The 16,418-nt window shown below is 37.1% G+C and overlaps 1 protein-coding gene across 2 annotated transcripts; it reads right to left on the bottom strand.

The window, feature by feature from the left end:
• Nucleotides 1-55: 55 nt before the first annotated feature.
• ANXA6_10 (Annexin A6) lies at nucleotides 56-15,939 on the bottom strand. 2 transcript variants are annotated; one of them, XM_051216262.1, is made up of 6 exons: nucleotides 15,155-15,939; nucleotides 13,222-13,603; nucleotides 9,960-10,146; nucleotides 2,948-3,090; nucleotides 2,553-2,734; nucleotides 56-440 (listed from the first exon to the last, which is right to left on the bottom strand). In XM_051216262.1, exons 1-6 carry the CDS (start codon nucleotides 15,851-15,853, stop codon nucleotides 387-389), a joined length of 1,647 nt encoding a protein of 548 aa, XP_051066834.1. In that variant the 5' UTR covers nucleotides 15,854-15,939; the 3' UTR covers nucleotides 56-386. The 2 variants fall into 2 exon arrangements, with proteins under 2 accessions (XP_051066834.1, XP_051066833.1); XM_051216263.1 differs by lacking the exons at nucleotides 56-440; nucleotides 2,553-2,734; nucleotides 2,948-3,090 and adding exons at nucleotides 5,859-9,928; nucleotides 10,424-11,796 and having other exon boundaries at nucleotides 9,960-10,376; nucleotides 11,844-13,603.
• Nucleotides 15,940-16,418: the final 479 nt, after the last annotated feature.

The following is a 16,418-nucleotide window of genomic DNA, read 5'->3' as shown; positions in this document are numbered from 1 at the left end:
ATTATATTCATGCAATCGCATTAGTTACTATCTGTAATATTTTATCAAAACCCTTTACTTCATTCATCCTTTAACTAAAACGTTAAAAAAAATCCATCCATCTCAAAGCAAACCACTTTGTTTGTATAAAAATTAGCAATAAAATAAAAATATCTGATTATGGCATTTTGTGAACTTAAAAAAGTGGGATAGTAGATAAAACGATTAAATAACTTTAAAATATTCTCTCATAGCGCAGTTTTTGTTAGAATAGCGGAATACTTGTGTTAATTAAAGTAAAGAGCTGTAGCTATGAAATATATCTTTAGAAATACTCATTAACATGTTTTTATGAATTGATTCATTATTGACAGCTTTATTCAGTGTAAATAAAATCGTATTCGAGATCATGCTCCGATAAGCGCCAGTAATAGACGACGATAATCTCTTGACGTTTCATCCTACAGAGAGTGAGGAATAAACAAATTTATACCGTTTAATTCTAATGAGTTACCATCAATTGTCTACAATTGAACCGGTTAAAAATTTATAAAAATATAAATTTAAAATGTTAGTCCCACATTTAATTTGATGATAAATTTTACTACACAAGTAATACAGTAGGAATTGTTTTTATATGTTTGGGTCCGGTATAATTTAATATCGGTCTAGTTTTCCGCTCTTCATATCAGCAGAGTGATATAAAAAGGTGAAAGGTAACATAGTCGAAATGAAAGTAGTTTATTGGTTTTCTTCAACTACTGGCCGAAGTGTCTGATTTTTCTTCCAACACAAATTTAATTTACCTGATAGTATCTTTATGTAAGACAAAGACGCACATCTATACTCATTTGGTAGGTAGTGCAGCCTTCTTATATTGTCAACTTCCAAATACGACAAGAACGTTTGATTCTTTATTTATAGTTAGTGATAAACTTATTTTGAAGGTGAGAAGCTGCTTACTTTCTGTAATTCGGTCACGTATGTATTTTGTCTTAGTTGATTATTTCCAGTCAATCAGCTAAGTGGACTGAACTCATACGTTCATTATTCAACTTTGAATTATGTTCAGTATTATTGTTATGAGAAAACTTGGTGGTGGTTCAGTAGATTTGACATTGTCTCCAAATTCCCCTGTTACGGTTATGCATCTGTAGTGCAGCTTTACAATGTGACAGCTGTGTGACTAAACAGAGTGAGATTCAAGAGTTATTGAATTATTTTTACGAATAATTAGGTACATATCAGTAGTCAGGGCATGATGATTGTTATAGTAGCACTATACTAACACTGTCAATTTTGTCGAACAACCCAACTGAAGTACTCATGGAACCCAAGTTGAAAACGAGGATTTACTTAAAGAACAGTCCTATTGATATAAAATATATGTGAATTAGTTACAAACCCCAGCTGATGAAGCATCTGTGGGGGTTAGTGTGTCTATATCTATTCGAGAGATACCGCTTCCTGCTATCTGTTGTATCCCGATAAGAATAATGAGTGGTAGTTTTTGGGATCCATTTATGGACCAATATTATGAGTATATTTTCATCGTATAATTGTTTCGTAACTAAACTGTTCATATTCATGCCCCTCTTATTATGAGCTTTATTTTGACCTGTGAACTATTATTAAACGATTTACCATTCATGAACTATTCCCTGTCTGTTAATCGCTACCTCCCTCATTCACAGCCACATCTGGCTAATTCTTGTACAAATGTTGTTTCATATTTTATTTGTACGTTGTGGTGGGTTTGATTGGTATATAAACTCAGTATGCTTGAAATATAATGATTCATATCTCAGAGGCGGAGACTTGCGTTCTGGACTCAACTGGCTGGGCTAGACAGGGGAGCGGGACCAATCAGAACTCTAGGCCGTTCTTACGTGTTTACGCGTCTTTGGTCCGATCGATAATAAGCTGCCCTCTAATCTGCTGCACACAGTCATAACACTGTCATTTCATAAAGATGTATTACAACATATGATAGTGTAAATTGCAGCCGGTAACTGTGTCTAAAGTTAATAATGACTATCAACAATCAAACGGAGACTACGAACACAAAATTATGGCAGGTGTTGAGTTTAAAAAGATATCCAACGAATTCAGGGAAACTGAATTTAACTGTTGCAAGTGTTATGAAGATGTAATTACGATAATGAATAAGGTAAATATTAATTTATATAAGTACTTAGGGATATTGCACAACAAACATAATTTACATCATATGCTCATAGGCTATTGAACATGGAACTGGTTACTGAATATTAGTAAGTAGTATAAGTTATCAGACAAAGTGGAGTTGAATAAGCGGAGAATGAGAGCGAAATTAGGGACGTCCAAACTTGTGCAGCACGAACGGTTACCTCGAAGTCTGCATATCATTTGTTTTCCAATACAAGTACTGATTAATTCAGGAATCGTTCTGGATGCAGATCAGTTTGCTTTTACACTTAATCTGCAGCTACATAAGGGATTGCACAATCTATACGTAACCCTCCTGAAAAGTCGGCAAAATGGTCTGTAGATTATATATATATATTCACTCAACAAATGTCATTCGCACTTACGTGTATGCATGCCTCTAATGTTTTCCCTTTTAAACCATGAAACTCTTTTTTAATTTGTCCCATATCAACTTCACAACGAGATACAATAATACGAATAAGGGTCCTGTCATCTGTTCCAGCACCTTTCATAGCTTTTAATAATTTCGCTGCAAAATATCGTGGCTTATTTTGTATACAACGAACTGAAATGAAATTTAAATAATGAACAACATATAGCGATTATTCAATTCAAAGATTATATCTATCCACTGCTAACAATAGTTTAACTTAAATACAACTACCATTCAATACTCTAGTGATTAAAGATTTCATCAAATAATTTTAAATTATTTGGTCATCATTATCTGTCAGCTCATAATTTACTTTAGAAAAAAATGATGGTTAGCATTACTTACCAATAGACAGTAAGGCACTGAGTGTGTGCCCATGCATTTCTGATTTTAAAGTATCTTCCATATTACGCTTGCCAAGTGATGTATATTCATTGAATACAGCTCGTAAGTGAGCATAGGATCGCGTAACCAGGATGTGAATGAATCTAATATGTACAGATATAAAAGGGTTGCTTTTAAGTGTTGATCATAAAAAAATCGGTGTTGTGTAATTAATCAAACTGGCATTCATTTATTGGGGGATGACATTTATTTAATTCGATAGTGTTCTTACTGCCCTTATAAGATTTTGGGACTGAAACACGTATAAAGTAAAAAAGGCGACTAATGTGATAGAACTATCCCAATCTCCCTATTATGGAGAAGCCGCTAAAGAAACTTTTGGGAAAACGGCACAAAAACCCCGAAATAGGGAGATTGGGATGGACTGTACTTAATTGTATTGCATTATGGCCTTCAAAATCCATTGTCAGTCAGTTGTAATTGAGTCACATATATTTGATTCACGTTTAGTTACTTCAGTCTTGGTGACACTTGCTAATATTGGTGAGTAGCATAATATGTTGTTAACGGATTGGCCGAAATATGGTGTTGATTTAACAAATGTTAACATCTATAAATACCCGTGTTTTTCTGTACAAAAGTGAACCTTGGAGTGAAGCATTTCTCTCATACTTTGTGTCTTCTCTCTGGTGTTCAGGTCGCTGTGTAGTTCTAGCTTGCGGGTTACCAGAATAGCTTAGGAAACGAATATATTGTTCAATCAACAAGACTTATCAGTGGCGATGGGAAAAACTATAATGAATATTTCTTTGGAGCAGCTAGAAGCTTATATTGAGCGTCAAGAGGTTTGAACAATCCCAAATCAGAATCATGGAAGCCCTGATGCAAAAATTCTGCCTGTCCCAGCAAAACCCTGCTTTTGGCGAATCACAAGTATCTCACACTGATTAAATCAGTAACGCCATCCATGAATTTAATTTCGATGGTGTAGCAGGTTTAACTTTTAATTCTTGGTTTAAGAAGTATAAAGATTGTTTTATATTGATCTTTACAAACTGGGTGACGCTTCAAAAGTCAGAATACTTCTGAGAAAACTTGGGACTATGGAACATGGACGCTATAGCAACTTCATTCTCCCGAAGAATCCACGAGACTTTAGTTTTGATGAAACAGTTAAAACCCTGTCTCAAATCTTTGGAGAACAGTCATCTTTATTTAATATCCGTTACCAATGCTTGAAGATATCGAAAGAACCAGAAGATGACTGGGTGGAACATGCAGGAATTGTGAACCGAGAATGTGAGAGGTTCAAGTTGTCTTCCATGACTAAAAATCAGTTTAAATGCCTAGTATTTGTCTGTAGCCTGCGTTCACCCGAGGATGCTGATATCCAAACAAGAATTCTAAGCAAACTCGAACACTGCCCTAACATGACCCTGCAGGAAGCAACTACCCAGTCAAATGGTTGTGGACGGAATAGAAGAAGCTTTCGCTTAACAGGCTTCAGTGCCTAGTAGCAGGGGATCACCAAAACCTCCAGGCAGGAACCTAGGTATGTTAACAATAAAAGAGGAAAAGAAATTAGTAAATCATGGTGTGATACTATCTTTAGTCCTTAAGAATAGATCAAGTTGCCTCTTAAAGGACTCCTGGGAAGTCGCTTAGACTAGCTCGGCCGGCAGCGAATTCCAGCATTTGACAACTCTTAAGGAGTAGAAGTTGTGTCTACAGTCCGTTCTGCTATGTTGTGTCTCCAGTTGTTGGGTGTTACCTCTTAGTGTTGGAACTATGTTTAAGTAGGTGTTTGAGAGGATGTCCAGAAGTGGGGTGAACATCCCAAACCACCTGCTGTAGATAGTCGTGTGAAGCTGGCACATTCAACCGTTTAAAACTCCAACACAAGTTATTGGTGGGATATCTTAGCTTATTTTTTGCTGACAAAACTGAAGGCTATGACGGCATAATCGCTTTTTCCCAGGGGAGCCAGGATTGAGAGGTTGTCAAATAGAAATTCTTCATTTGTGAATACACAGTCTAAGCGCGATGGTGTCTGACTGTTTCTCCAACGAGTTGCCGACCTCACATTTTCGTATAATCTCAAGTCATCGATGAGGTTGAAGAACCGAGCTTCAATTGAGTTGTCGCCTCCAGTATACGTGTGTTCCGCGAAGTTGACTCTAGGGTGATTAAAGTCCCCTAGAAAAAGGATGTGTGTGAAACCGAGACGAGTAGAGCGGGATAGCCCTTCCAACATACGACTATCGTACTCGATGTCGGCAGTTGGCTTCCTGTAAATGACCCCGACTAGACACCTCGAAGTACTAGACAATCTTACAGCGCACCATATGGATTCCTTAAGATTGTTAAACTCGAGGTTATGAACTTGGTGCATCTCCAAGCAAGAACGTATGTATACGGCTACCCCGTCCCCAATTCCTGATTTTCTGTCGTTGAGGAACAGAAACATCCCAGATAATACTAACTCTTGGCCCGAGAACTGAGAAGATATCCAGGTTTCAGATATTCCTATCAGACGGACCTTATTAGCGTTGCTAAGTTCACGTAATTCATCCAATTTGTTTAGTAGACTCGCGGCGTTCATATATAAGCAGTTTATGCTTTCAATTTGGAACGCGTGAGCTTCGTCCTGTTTGTCTGTATGAGCCTTACGTGAATGGACAGGTAGCCCACCTATATGAGGTTTGCCGAGGTGGTAGGCCCTGTCTTTTACACGTTTTTTTATCGTCTAGATAGTCCACAAGTGGAATGGTCAACTCCAACTTGCCTTTGTGCTTGGTCCTAGCTCCGTATGACCTATTCGGGTTCATGTGGATTCCAGGTGGCAATCGACGTCTATTAGCACGAAATGCTTCCAGAACTGCAGCCGCCATGTGGGAAGATGGGAAGGTTATCTTCATTAGACGGGGTTTAGGATCACCATCCTTCTTGGCTAGTCTCGTCACATGCTGAGTCAGTATGTGTTTGAGCCTCAAGGACTGTTTGATGAATTTCCATTCCCTGATGTCAGTTTTTGATTGAGTAGGGTCCGTATTTTCCGGTATACCTTGCACAATTATATTCCTCCCGCGGAAAAACTGATCGTGAGATTCTTTGGGGATGTTCCGGATGAGATTGCGCTCAGAATACGATATGTCAGGCAGTATACTTACATTCCCATCTGATTTCAGTAAATGACTCGCTAGTAAGACATCCTCTACGTCGGTAGCATTCTTAAGTGTTACACGAAGTAGCCTCGGGTGATTTTGATGCTTAGATTCCTTTCCCCGAGTGAGCCGTGTGACTGTCAAAGGCTGTATTTTTGGAAGTTCAAGTTCCTTGTTCAATTCTCCCCAGAGCATCCTATCATTTTTGTCCTGCAGACTGAAAGGAAGGTCAGGGTTGTCTTTGAAGTTCATGACAATCAGAGAGTCATCACGAACCGTTATTGTTATCCCAGGTTTTCCGGTGCGTTCATGAACGCACCTGCAGGTTTAGCACCTTGTTGTTTGGGGGTCGAAGCACGTTTATGAATCCTTGGCTCTTTGATGACCAGACGGACGTTCTCGGGGGTAGATTGTGCGACCAGATCACCAATTGACTTCCGTACAACAGCTGGAATGTTCAGCTTAGACCCAAAGGTTAGTGAACTTGAAGCATGATACCTCAATGGTAGAGAACGGTAACCGTTTCCCTAACGTCAATGCGGTCGAGAGAAAAGTATCACAAGGTTCCGGCACGCAGAATTATCGTAATGACAGCGACAAACCATCATCTCCATGCTGGTCATGTGGAGGCTGGCACTATAAGAGGTTCTGTCCGTATAAAGAACATTGTTGCAGTAAGTGTCATCGGAAGGGTCATATAGAAACCAGCTTCAGAAAAAAACCACAAACGATATTCTGCATAACCCTACTTCAAGAAATACAGGTCTGGTGCATCAACAAAAGGAATATTGGTATCACATAATCAAGCACGAAATTGCCGCCAAAGAAAGTACGTAACCTTAGATATTAATAAACACTGTACTCGCCTTCAGCTTGATACAGCTTCCGATATAACCTTAATCAGCCCAGAAACTTGGAAGAACATTGGGAGACCCACAGTTCTCCCAACAACACAACTGGCACACAGTGCATCTGGGGGGAAGCTAAATATTGTTGGGTAAGTGCCCTGCACTGTTTCTAAAGGTACTGTAACAACAAATGCAACAGTATATCTTACGAAGAAGCCAGCACTCGACTTAATGAGGTTAGGTCTTATAGAAATACGTAAACTAGCAGACCATTCTATTAACAGCATCTGCAAACGAATCAGAACTGACAACACCTTAGAGTGGGGCCTTAAGAATGCCGTGCTACAAAATCAAGCAAATCCTAACCTCCAATCTCTTATTGACACATTATGATCCTTCGCTGCCGATAGTTGTTGCTTCAGGTGCTTCTAACTATGGTGTGGGCGCAGTCATCTCTCACATTTTTCCTAATGGGTCTGAAAAAGCTATTTCCCACGCTGCCAGACTTTTGACAACGACGGATGGGAACTATAGTCAAATTGAGGAAGAAGCAATATCAATTATTTTTGCAGTGGAAAAGTTCCACAAGATAATATATGGCCGACATTTTACCCTAATAATAGACCATAAGCCACTACTTGCAGTTTTTGGGTCAAAGAAGTGAGTTCCTGTTCATACAGCTAACCGACTTCAACGATGGGCAACCACACTTCTAGGTTACGATTTCAAGATCAAGTATCAGTCTACTACCTCCTTCGGGCAAGCTGACGCATTGTCAGGATTAATAGGCTCCCAACCAAAAACCCCAGAGGGGACTCTTGTAGCAAATATAAAATCTGAAGAAGTTCGTCGCGTATTGGATGATGCAATCAATGGACTCCCAGTAACCTTTGAAACTATCAAGATCACTGAAAGTGATAAGACATTAAGCACAGCTAAATGCTATCTCTCGACCAAATGGCCAGACAATCGCCTTGACAGGGAAATTTTACAATATTTTCGTCGACGGGACTCACTAATGGTTGTCGACTCGTGTATTATGTTCGGTGATCGAATTGTTATTCCGAAGTCATTACGTCACAAGGTTCTCAAGTAGTTTCATAGTGGCCACCCTGGAATCAATAAAATGAAATCGTTGGCTCGTAGTTATGCTTATTGGCCGTCAATGGACAATAAATGCCATAACTGTGCATCATGCATTCAAGCCGCTAAAAATCCTTGGAAATGCGAACCTCAGTATTGGCCAACGCCTTGTAGCGGTAAATAAATCCCCAAAATAAATAGCTCTGTAAGTTTTCGACATTGGATGCTGACCGGATTAGTTTTAGTGGACTCACCTAGCTGAGGGCGCTCGATCAGGTATCCGCACCAGATCACGTGTGGGAACGCCATGTTCAACATCTATCTCAATCGCTAGCCAGATTAGATCAGACAATTCCGATATATTGGTTATCGCCAAATACACTCTTCTGATCTCCTCGATTCTGTCTTTTGATTTCTGTTGGTCGGTACGAGTTATATTAGAAGGTGTTACTGGTGAAAGCGTTGTCAAACACTGAATACCTGTGCCATCTTCAGCCTGCAGGACTCTGGGTAAGACTTCACGCAGATTTTGCTGGTCCAATCCAAGGAAAAATGTTTCTAATCATCGTAGATGCATTTTTGAAGTGGCCAGAAGTATATACCATGCCTAATTGTACAACATCAGAAACAATCCACAAGTTGTGTGCTTTGTTTAGCTGCTTCGGAGTCTCAGAAACCTTAGTAACAGATAACGGCTCGCATTCGCCGCAGAATCGTTTAAGCATTTCTGTAGAGCAAACGGAATAACTCATCTTTGTTCTCCACCCTATCATCGGCAATCAAACGGACAAGCAGAACGCTTTGTGGACACCTTTAAACGAGCATTACTGAAAGGGGGAGGCGAAGGGAAGACTGGACAGATAATCACAAACTTTTTAACATCCCACAGATTCACCCCGAACCCGAATGTTCCAGATGGCAAGTCTCTTGCTGAAGCCATGTTCGGAAAGCGTATTCGGACTGTCTCCAACGCCATGTTGCCATCCAACTTAGTGAATGAGCGCAATCACAATCTAAATATCCGGAATTTCAATGTTGGCGACAAAGTTTTCATTAAATTCTTCATCGGGAAGAACCGATGGGAGCCAGGAGAAGATGAACAAAAATTGGGAAAAGTACTGTACAGAGTCCGAGGAACTTTTGGAACATGTACACGACACATAAATGAAATCCATAAGGACAAAAGAACGGTGCTTTCTCGAAATAACCGGCCGAATTTTCCGTTAGAGTTAATCTTAGATACACCAATGCTACACATGCTCAAGAACACTGAAAAATCCTCGGACAAGGAACACAACAAGAATAATGAGACGCCGCCGAAACCCAGTTGTCAAGCTACAAGTAGATCCTAGAACGAAATATTATTCGGGGGAGGTGTTTAGTCGGCTTTCCGAGAACTTCGACGGAGCCTCCAGAGGCCCAAAAGGAGCCGAAGAATCCTAGCCAGTAAGAGCATGATGGAGCACACTAGAATTCCAACGTGGCGTGTTACTATTATTCAGTAGCATAATATGTCGTTAACGGATTGGCCGAAATATGGTGTTGATTTAACAAATGTTAACATACTTTGTGTCTTCTCTCTGGTGTTCAGGTCGCTGTGTAGTTCTAGCTTGCGGGTTACCAGAATAGCTTAGGAAACGAATATATTGTTCAATCAACAAGACTTATCAACACTAATCACGTTATAATTCTCTATTATATCACAAATCATTAATGATTAGAGCGTGCTTTCAGTTACAGAAAGTCAAATTCAATTATAATGAACTCTGATTTATAATTGTGAGTGGTCACAATTACATATAGAATGGTATAAGAATCCTATTTATGTCAGTTAATTCTTTTTCTCAATTCAGAATACTGAAATTTTATAAGATCATTTCATTATACTGATACTGACTTAGAAAATAATACACTTACTTTGATTCGTCTGTTCCTATTTTTTGCTCCCCTGCTCTATATAGATCTTCCGCATCTCTCCGTACAAGATTCGTATCTACCAATGTAGATTCATCTCTATTTGCTTGCAGCAAAGCAATACATATACGTTTAAAATTATGTGTAGTTTCATTGTCAACATCTTTCTCTAAGTTACGTCCATTCAGCACTAAAATTATATAAAAAAATTTAGCTAGTAGTTTTAAGCGAAGAAACAATTTAGAGTTTACACGACTGACTGACCTAAATAAAATAGTAATTGAAATCTAAGAATCACTGAGACGTCTCCAAAGTGCAAAGCCACGTCTCCGGCAGGACGACAGAATAATTAACAATAAATCCGTTAAACGGATTATACATATCTCAAGTTCATCAAGGAGTGGTACCAATATGAGAAGCCTTTTGAAGGATTAACGATAAATCAGATAAATAGATCATATACATACCGAACTCATTGTAAAGCAGTGACTTGATGGTTGAGATATTACCTTTCACTTCGCTTTGATATTCGTAGACGAGTAGTATCATTACTTCTTACAAGGAAATTTAAGCAGCTCATGTTTGCTTTGTGGATAAACGTGGAAAATAGACAAATTGGTAAGACAGAATTAAATGAACAAAGTTTAGTCGGTGTGAAACCGATCAGAATGATATTCAAAATGAGTATTCACATAATAAGTTATTGATTAATTGTGATAATTAAAGGTATTAGAATTAATGTGGTAACTATGATTTCCCGAAATATTGCAATTTAAGTCAGATAGAACTAGATGGGCACAAATGAACATATTATATTTGTAATTCGTAATAAGCGTGCAATCAAGTACAAAGGAATCATTAGTTCGTATAAATGCCATATTAATCAGTGTTAAATACTGCACAGTTCAATTTACACAAGTCTAACTGTAAGCGAATCATATGAAAGTGGTGTATTCACTTATCATTTATGAATCAAATAAATCATTATCAACAATCTTTGGTTTTCACTACGCATCGTCGGATTCAGGGTCAAGCACAATCCAGTCAAGTATTTCGCAGTCGTAAGAATGTCAAACATAACACAAATAAAGATTGACAAAAATCCACTGCGTAAATGAAAAAATCCAAGAATTACAGTGGTTTCACTAATCTACGAAGTTCAAATAAATAAATGTATGCTAATTAAAGTTTATATGCATAGGTAGGTGTACCTAATATCCAGTGAAATGCTTTGAATTATCAATATCGAATGAGAATCAATAAGCCATCCCACTTCGAACAGTCATACATCATGGAAATATATTTATTATTTATATCCAAAAAGTTTTATGGTTGTGATTAGTATAAGTCAGTAGAAGAGCTAAGTATAACAAGGTCAGAGAATGTTCACACAGAACAATTGTCCAATATTTCTGTTATCCACCCAGAAATGTCATATTAGGACTTAGATTTGTTGTAACTACTAAATAAGCCACGATTTAAGAAGTAGCAAGATTTATTCACCTCATCAATTGATATTACTCCCAATCTATGTACACACTCAATAAATCTGTCCTTTTATTAGTACACATCAATTTGAACGTAGTAGTTAGTATTCATTCTATTGTATATTGATCGTGAATGCGCACTGCTAAGGAGTCCCATGCTAAGATGAAACAGCCGTTCAGTGATTCCAGGTTTTCCATGGTTGTCTAGCTTCAACTGACTCTAAAAATCTCCACAAAACCCCTCTCTGAGTATATTGATTTGCTATAAATTATTTGAGTGTCTGAAAGAAATTATAGCTTTTTTTAAAAAAAATATTTTGAATGAAAGGTAGGTAACATTCAAGCACCTTTATCTAGAAGATGGACTAGTGTTAGCGCATTACCATTAAACATCCATTACTCTTTATTTAGTAGATACAAAATAAGTAACCTTCATACTATTTCAACATTAAGTTTATTCAATATTATGAGTTTATCTAAGTTGTTAGTTAATATGATTGGTTTTTATGAAATTGAACACTAAATAGATGATTTGACAAAAATGTAATTGCCGATCGATAATACAAAGTACAAAGTTATGTATATGTAACACTGATTGGAGATTAAGGTTTAATAACCATGACACAATGACGTCACATGAATAGCTCTATTCTACGTACTATATATAATATTGTATTGTCATTATTAGTTATTCCCAAAACTTTATATAGTGTGTTAGATTGGTCGTACCGACGCTTGAGAAGTATGTCAATAAGCTTACAAAAGATGAAGAGATGCGCACAGTGTGAAACTGGTTTTCCCCACAAACTAATATCAGAAGGAGAATTACGGAACATTGAATAGTTGTTTTGTTCCAATTTAAGACTTCTCAATTCGTATCTGAAGGGGATTTTGTAGATATTATAGTAATTTTAATAGTTGAGATCATGAGTCAGTTAAAGCTAGACCATCATGGAAAACCTGGAATCACTGGACGCCCGTTTTGTCCTATTGTGGGAATCCTCAGCAGGGCGCATACACAATCCCGCCTCCACCCCACAAGATTCGAACCCGGGACCTATCAGTCTTGCGCACGAACGCTTAATCACTAGACCACTGTGCTGGCCGGCATCCAACGGTGTTAATGTCTAACGCAACCGGTTAGCGCATTCAGCCGTTAACCGAAAGGTTGGTGGTTCGAGCCCACCCAGGGGTGGTAGCCATTTTTCAATTACTCTAAACCATATTTATAACAGGAGTAAAAACTAATGGTTCGTACTAGACAATTTCTTTAGGCAAAACTTGTTTTTCCAATGCTATAAGGTTGGATGTAAACATTAATAAGGAAAGTGAATATAACCGGACTATAGGGTTTATAAGAGTATGTATTTTCCCATTGTTGATATTCAGTGCTACACTTCATCACTCTCTATGGACATAAGTGATATTGAACTTTATTTACAAATTTTAGTTAAGATAAATTGTTAGCTAAGACAGGGATCCTAGGAAGCGCATTGAAAATACAAGGAATGTAAATAATGATGAGTTGTAAAGGGGAAAAATCTAGGTGACTCCTCATATTTCCATGATTCTTAAGCTGGTCCAAGTTCATATTCTCTAATTATTTTCATAAATAGGATCAAATACACCGGAAAATAGCAAATAATTTTTGAATCATTAAAAATTAATCACAGTAAACCTTTCTTTCATCTACTGACCATATTCAGTTGTTCATGACAATCTTAATTTTGAGGACAAATAAAAAATGTAATTGATAATTTTACAAACTAATAACTTACATTTTGGATAAATATCCTTAATTCTTCTGATTTGCTCATTTGTCCTTGAACAAAGAATTTCAATCAGTGCATCTTCATCAGTACCAGCTCCTCTCATTGCTCTACGAAGTTCAATAGCATCAAATTCCGCTGGTGAGTAACACAACGCGATCACACAGTCTTCTAAGTGACCATGTAATTCAGATTTAAATTTGGCAAATAAATCTTTTCCATACATTGATTTATATTTTTGTACGATTGCTACACGTTGATCAACAGATCGATGACCCATTACTTCGATGACCTCTTTTTCATTTGCTCCTAATCCGGCCATAGCCTTTTTTAAACGTTCACAGTCTCGTTCAACACAAAAATTAGGTGCTGCTTTTAAAGTTGGCTCCATCTAAAATTAATTGATTCGATATCAATAAATAGGTAAGCTGTAAAATCATTTGCAGCGTTGTTGGTATTTATTGAACATTTATTGCTTACTTAAATTAATGACTGACAAATTAAAACGAAATAACACCAGAATAATGTGAATTCACCGAAAACAATAGTATACCAGTGAATAGATTTTATGAGGGAAAGAGCCTATAACGGTAACAGGAATTTATAATTCACCAGTAGGGTTCGATAGATCCCTATATTCATCAATCGTTCCAGAGATTAAAAATCGTTTACTTTTGCTTTAGTTCCTCACATTCATTTAAATGATTGTACAGTATATACTCAATTTGAACTCACTGGTCAAGTGGAACTGAATAAAATAATCATCTCAAAAACTCCTGTTAACATTATAATCTTCTGCAGACCTTCTCTCACTTGTAAGATGAACAAATGGCAATGATTTTAAAATACATAAAAAGTGACGAGATGGATAGATATAATGCAGAAATGTGTCTTTTAATGTTACTTCCATGTTACCAACTACACAACTACATAATAGTTGAGGTAAACTTTTGACAATCATATAATACAAACAATCTTCTTAACATTCACAATAAATAACCGAACAATATAAATTAGTGATAATTTCGATACCCTACAATATCCAATCTAGATAATTCAGGTGATCTCAGTCGACTGATCATAATTAGGATTGGTGTTTGTACTAACCGATGATTCATTTGTACTTGATTGTGCTCTCATTGCGAATTACTAATGTAATACATTCAGTTATGCTCATCTGGTTCCACCTGTCTTAAATTGCACTATTTCGCGAATTCCTAGTTAGCAAATCAATTTGAATGCTTCTAATTATCTATCACATTAGAACAGCTGTGATTAATATCGCATTATGTGATAAAAATAAATTCGAAACTACTCTGTAAACACATGTGACGACTATCTGACAACTCAGCATTACTCAACAGCAGTCTTGTATGTTTGTAACGACATGCCTATATTAAAGAATTTATACAAAGTTAATAAATAGACTGAAATACCTACCAACATTTGTCTGAGTTATGATAATTTACTGCTTTAATTGAAAAAAACACCCTGAATTCTTCAAACTACATCAACTAAGAAGTGACTGGATACATCTTCAGGTATTATGGGAGCTATGCGTCGTACATTATGTCTGTTCTTAAAAATATCTCCCACAATGATGTTCGTATTCCCAGATTATCTAGGCCGACCAACCGCTCACTCGAACAATCCACTCACTTAAATAAAATCTTAACAAATTAAAAGATACAGGAAAGAAGGCCATGAAATTCATGAAATCTACCAACGTTCACAAATCGATAGGCCATGAAGTCATGAAGAGGAAAGTAGTGGAAATATTTGTAACCTATACACCACATAAGTAAAATAAATTCGGATTGTGACTCAAAAGTTATGTGCACAGTTAATTCATTGAACAGTCAATGAAAATGACTTGAGAGCTGTTCGAACGAAACTAATTATTCAACTTATAACAATAACAATATTAATAATGGCAACATACTATATCTTCGTGTGGAGCTGATTCAGCGAACCCATAAACTCTGGAGGAGACAGAAAACTCATTCGACTGAGATGAAATCGGAGTAGGGAAATCGTTAAACATCGGGTATACAGATCCTTGATTCGTGTTCACTGGGTTGCTACCAAATGAACTTCCACCTGATGGTGGTATAGTTGGGCAATAATTTGTTTGGAGATTTTGTGAATTGGGATTTCCAGAAATATAAGGACTTTGCATTTGACGTGCATAATCGATATTGAATGAGGTTGTACCTGGTAGATATGATGTAGCAGATGGATTATTGCCATAAGAAGGATTTGTATAACCTTGTTGGCTTGAAAATGGAGCAGTTGGGTTGTTCAAACGCTGATCGGGATAACCACTAGGAGCACCGAAATGTATATTATTGAAATTTGCTCCTGACTGTCCATCGAACCCACCCATTATAGGTGCTGGATATGCAGTTGTGTTTAAATTTGCGAAACCTCCTGACGGTAGGTCAGAATATCCTCCAGATGACATTCCTGGATATGTACTTGTATTTGAATTCGATAAATCCCCAGACGAATCAGGATATCCTGGATATCCTCCTGGAGTTATTCCCGGATAACCTACAGAAGACATATCAGGATAACCTGGATTAGGTTGCTGGGGATTACGTATGTTCCATGCTGAAAGATCTGAAAGATTCGGATCCATCTATCAAAGTGATTCGATTAAAATGAGAGCTCTTAAGACTTAACTAATAATAAATTGATTTGTTTTACAAGGTCATTCGTATGATCAGTTATTGGTTAAAATAAATACAAAAGATAGTATTTAGGACAGGTTAAATAAACCAATGGAAAAAGACAAACAACCTTCACAATTTAACATTTTCGTAGATAAAATTAAACTAGTATTCTGTATTGTATTCATAGAAATATCCTATGATGTTTGATTTCTTGTTTTAACAAAGTGGATGGAATTCTAGTTCCATATTTTCAGTTTCGTTCAGAGGCATTCAAAAAGAAAACGTCACACTATAGGAACTTCTAAACCGACTTAAAAAATATAAATACATTATTTACTCCATGAAGGTGGCCATACTGGTTCTAATCAGTGGCTAAAGAATAGATGACGTTTACTTAGTTAATCGTTCCTTAGTGTATACAGTACCAGAGAAGCAGCTATCAGTATTATCACAACAAGATCTAGGAACTCACATCACTTCAAACTGACATACATCAGCCCCGCAAAGGTTTTATTGTGACTCAACCATTTA

Source organism: Schistosoma haematobium, chromosome 4, assembly GCF_000699445.3.
Source record: "Schistosoma haematobium chromosome 4, whole genome shotgun sequence".
NCBI lineage: Eukaryota > Metazoa > Platyhelminthes > Trematoda > Strigeidida > Schistosomatidae > Schistosoma > Schistosoma haematobium.
The sequence above is the reverse complement of the archived record's forward strand: the minus strand, read 5'-3'. Positions and strand labels throughout refer to the sequence as shown.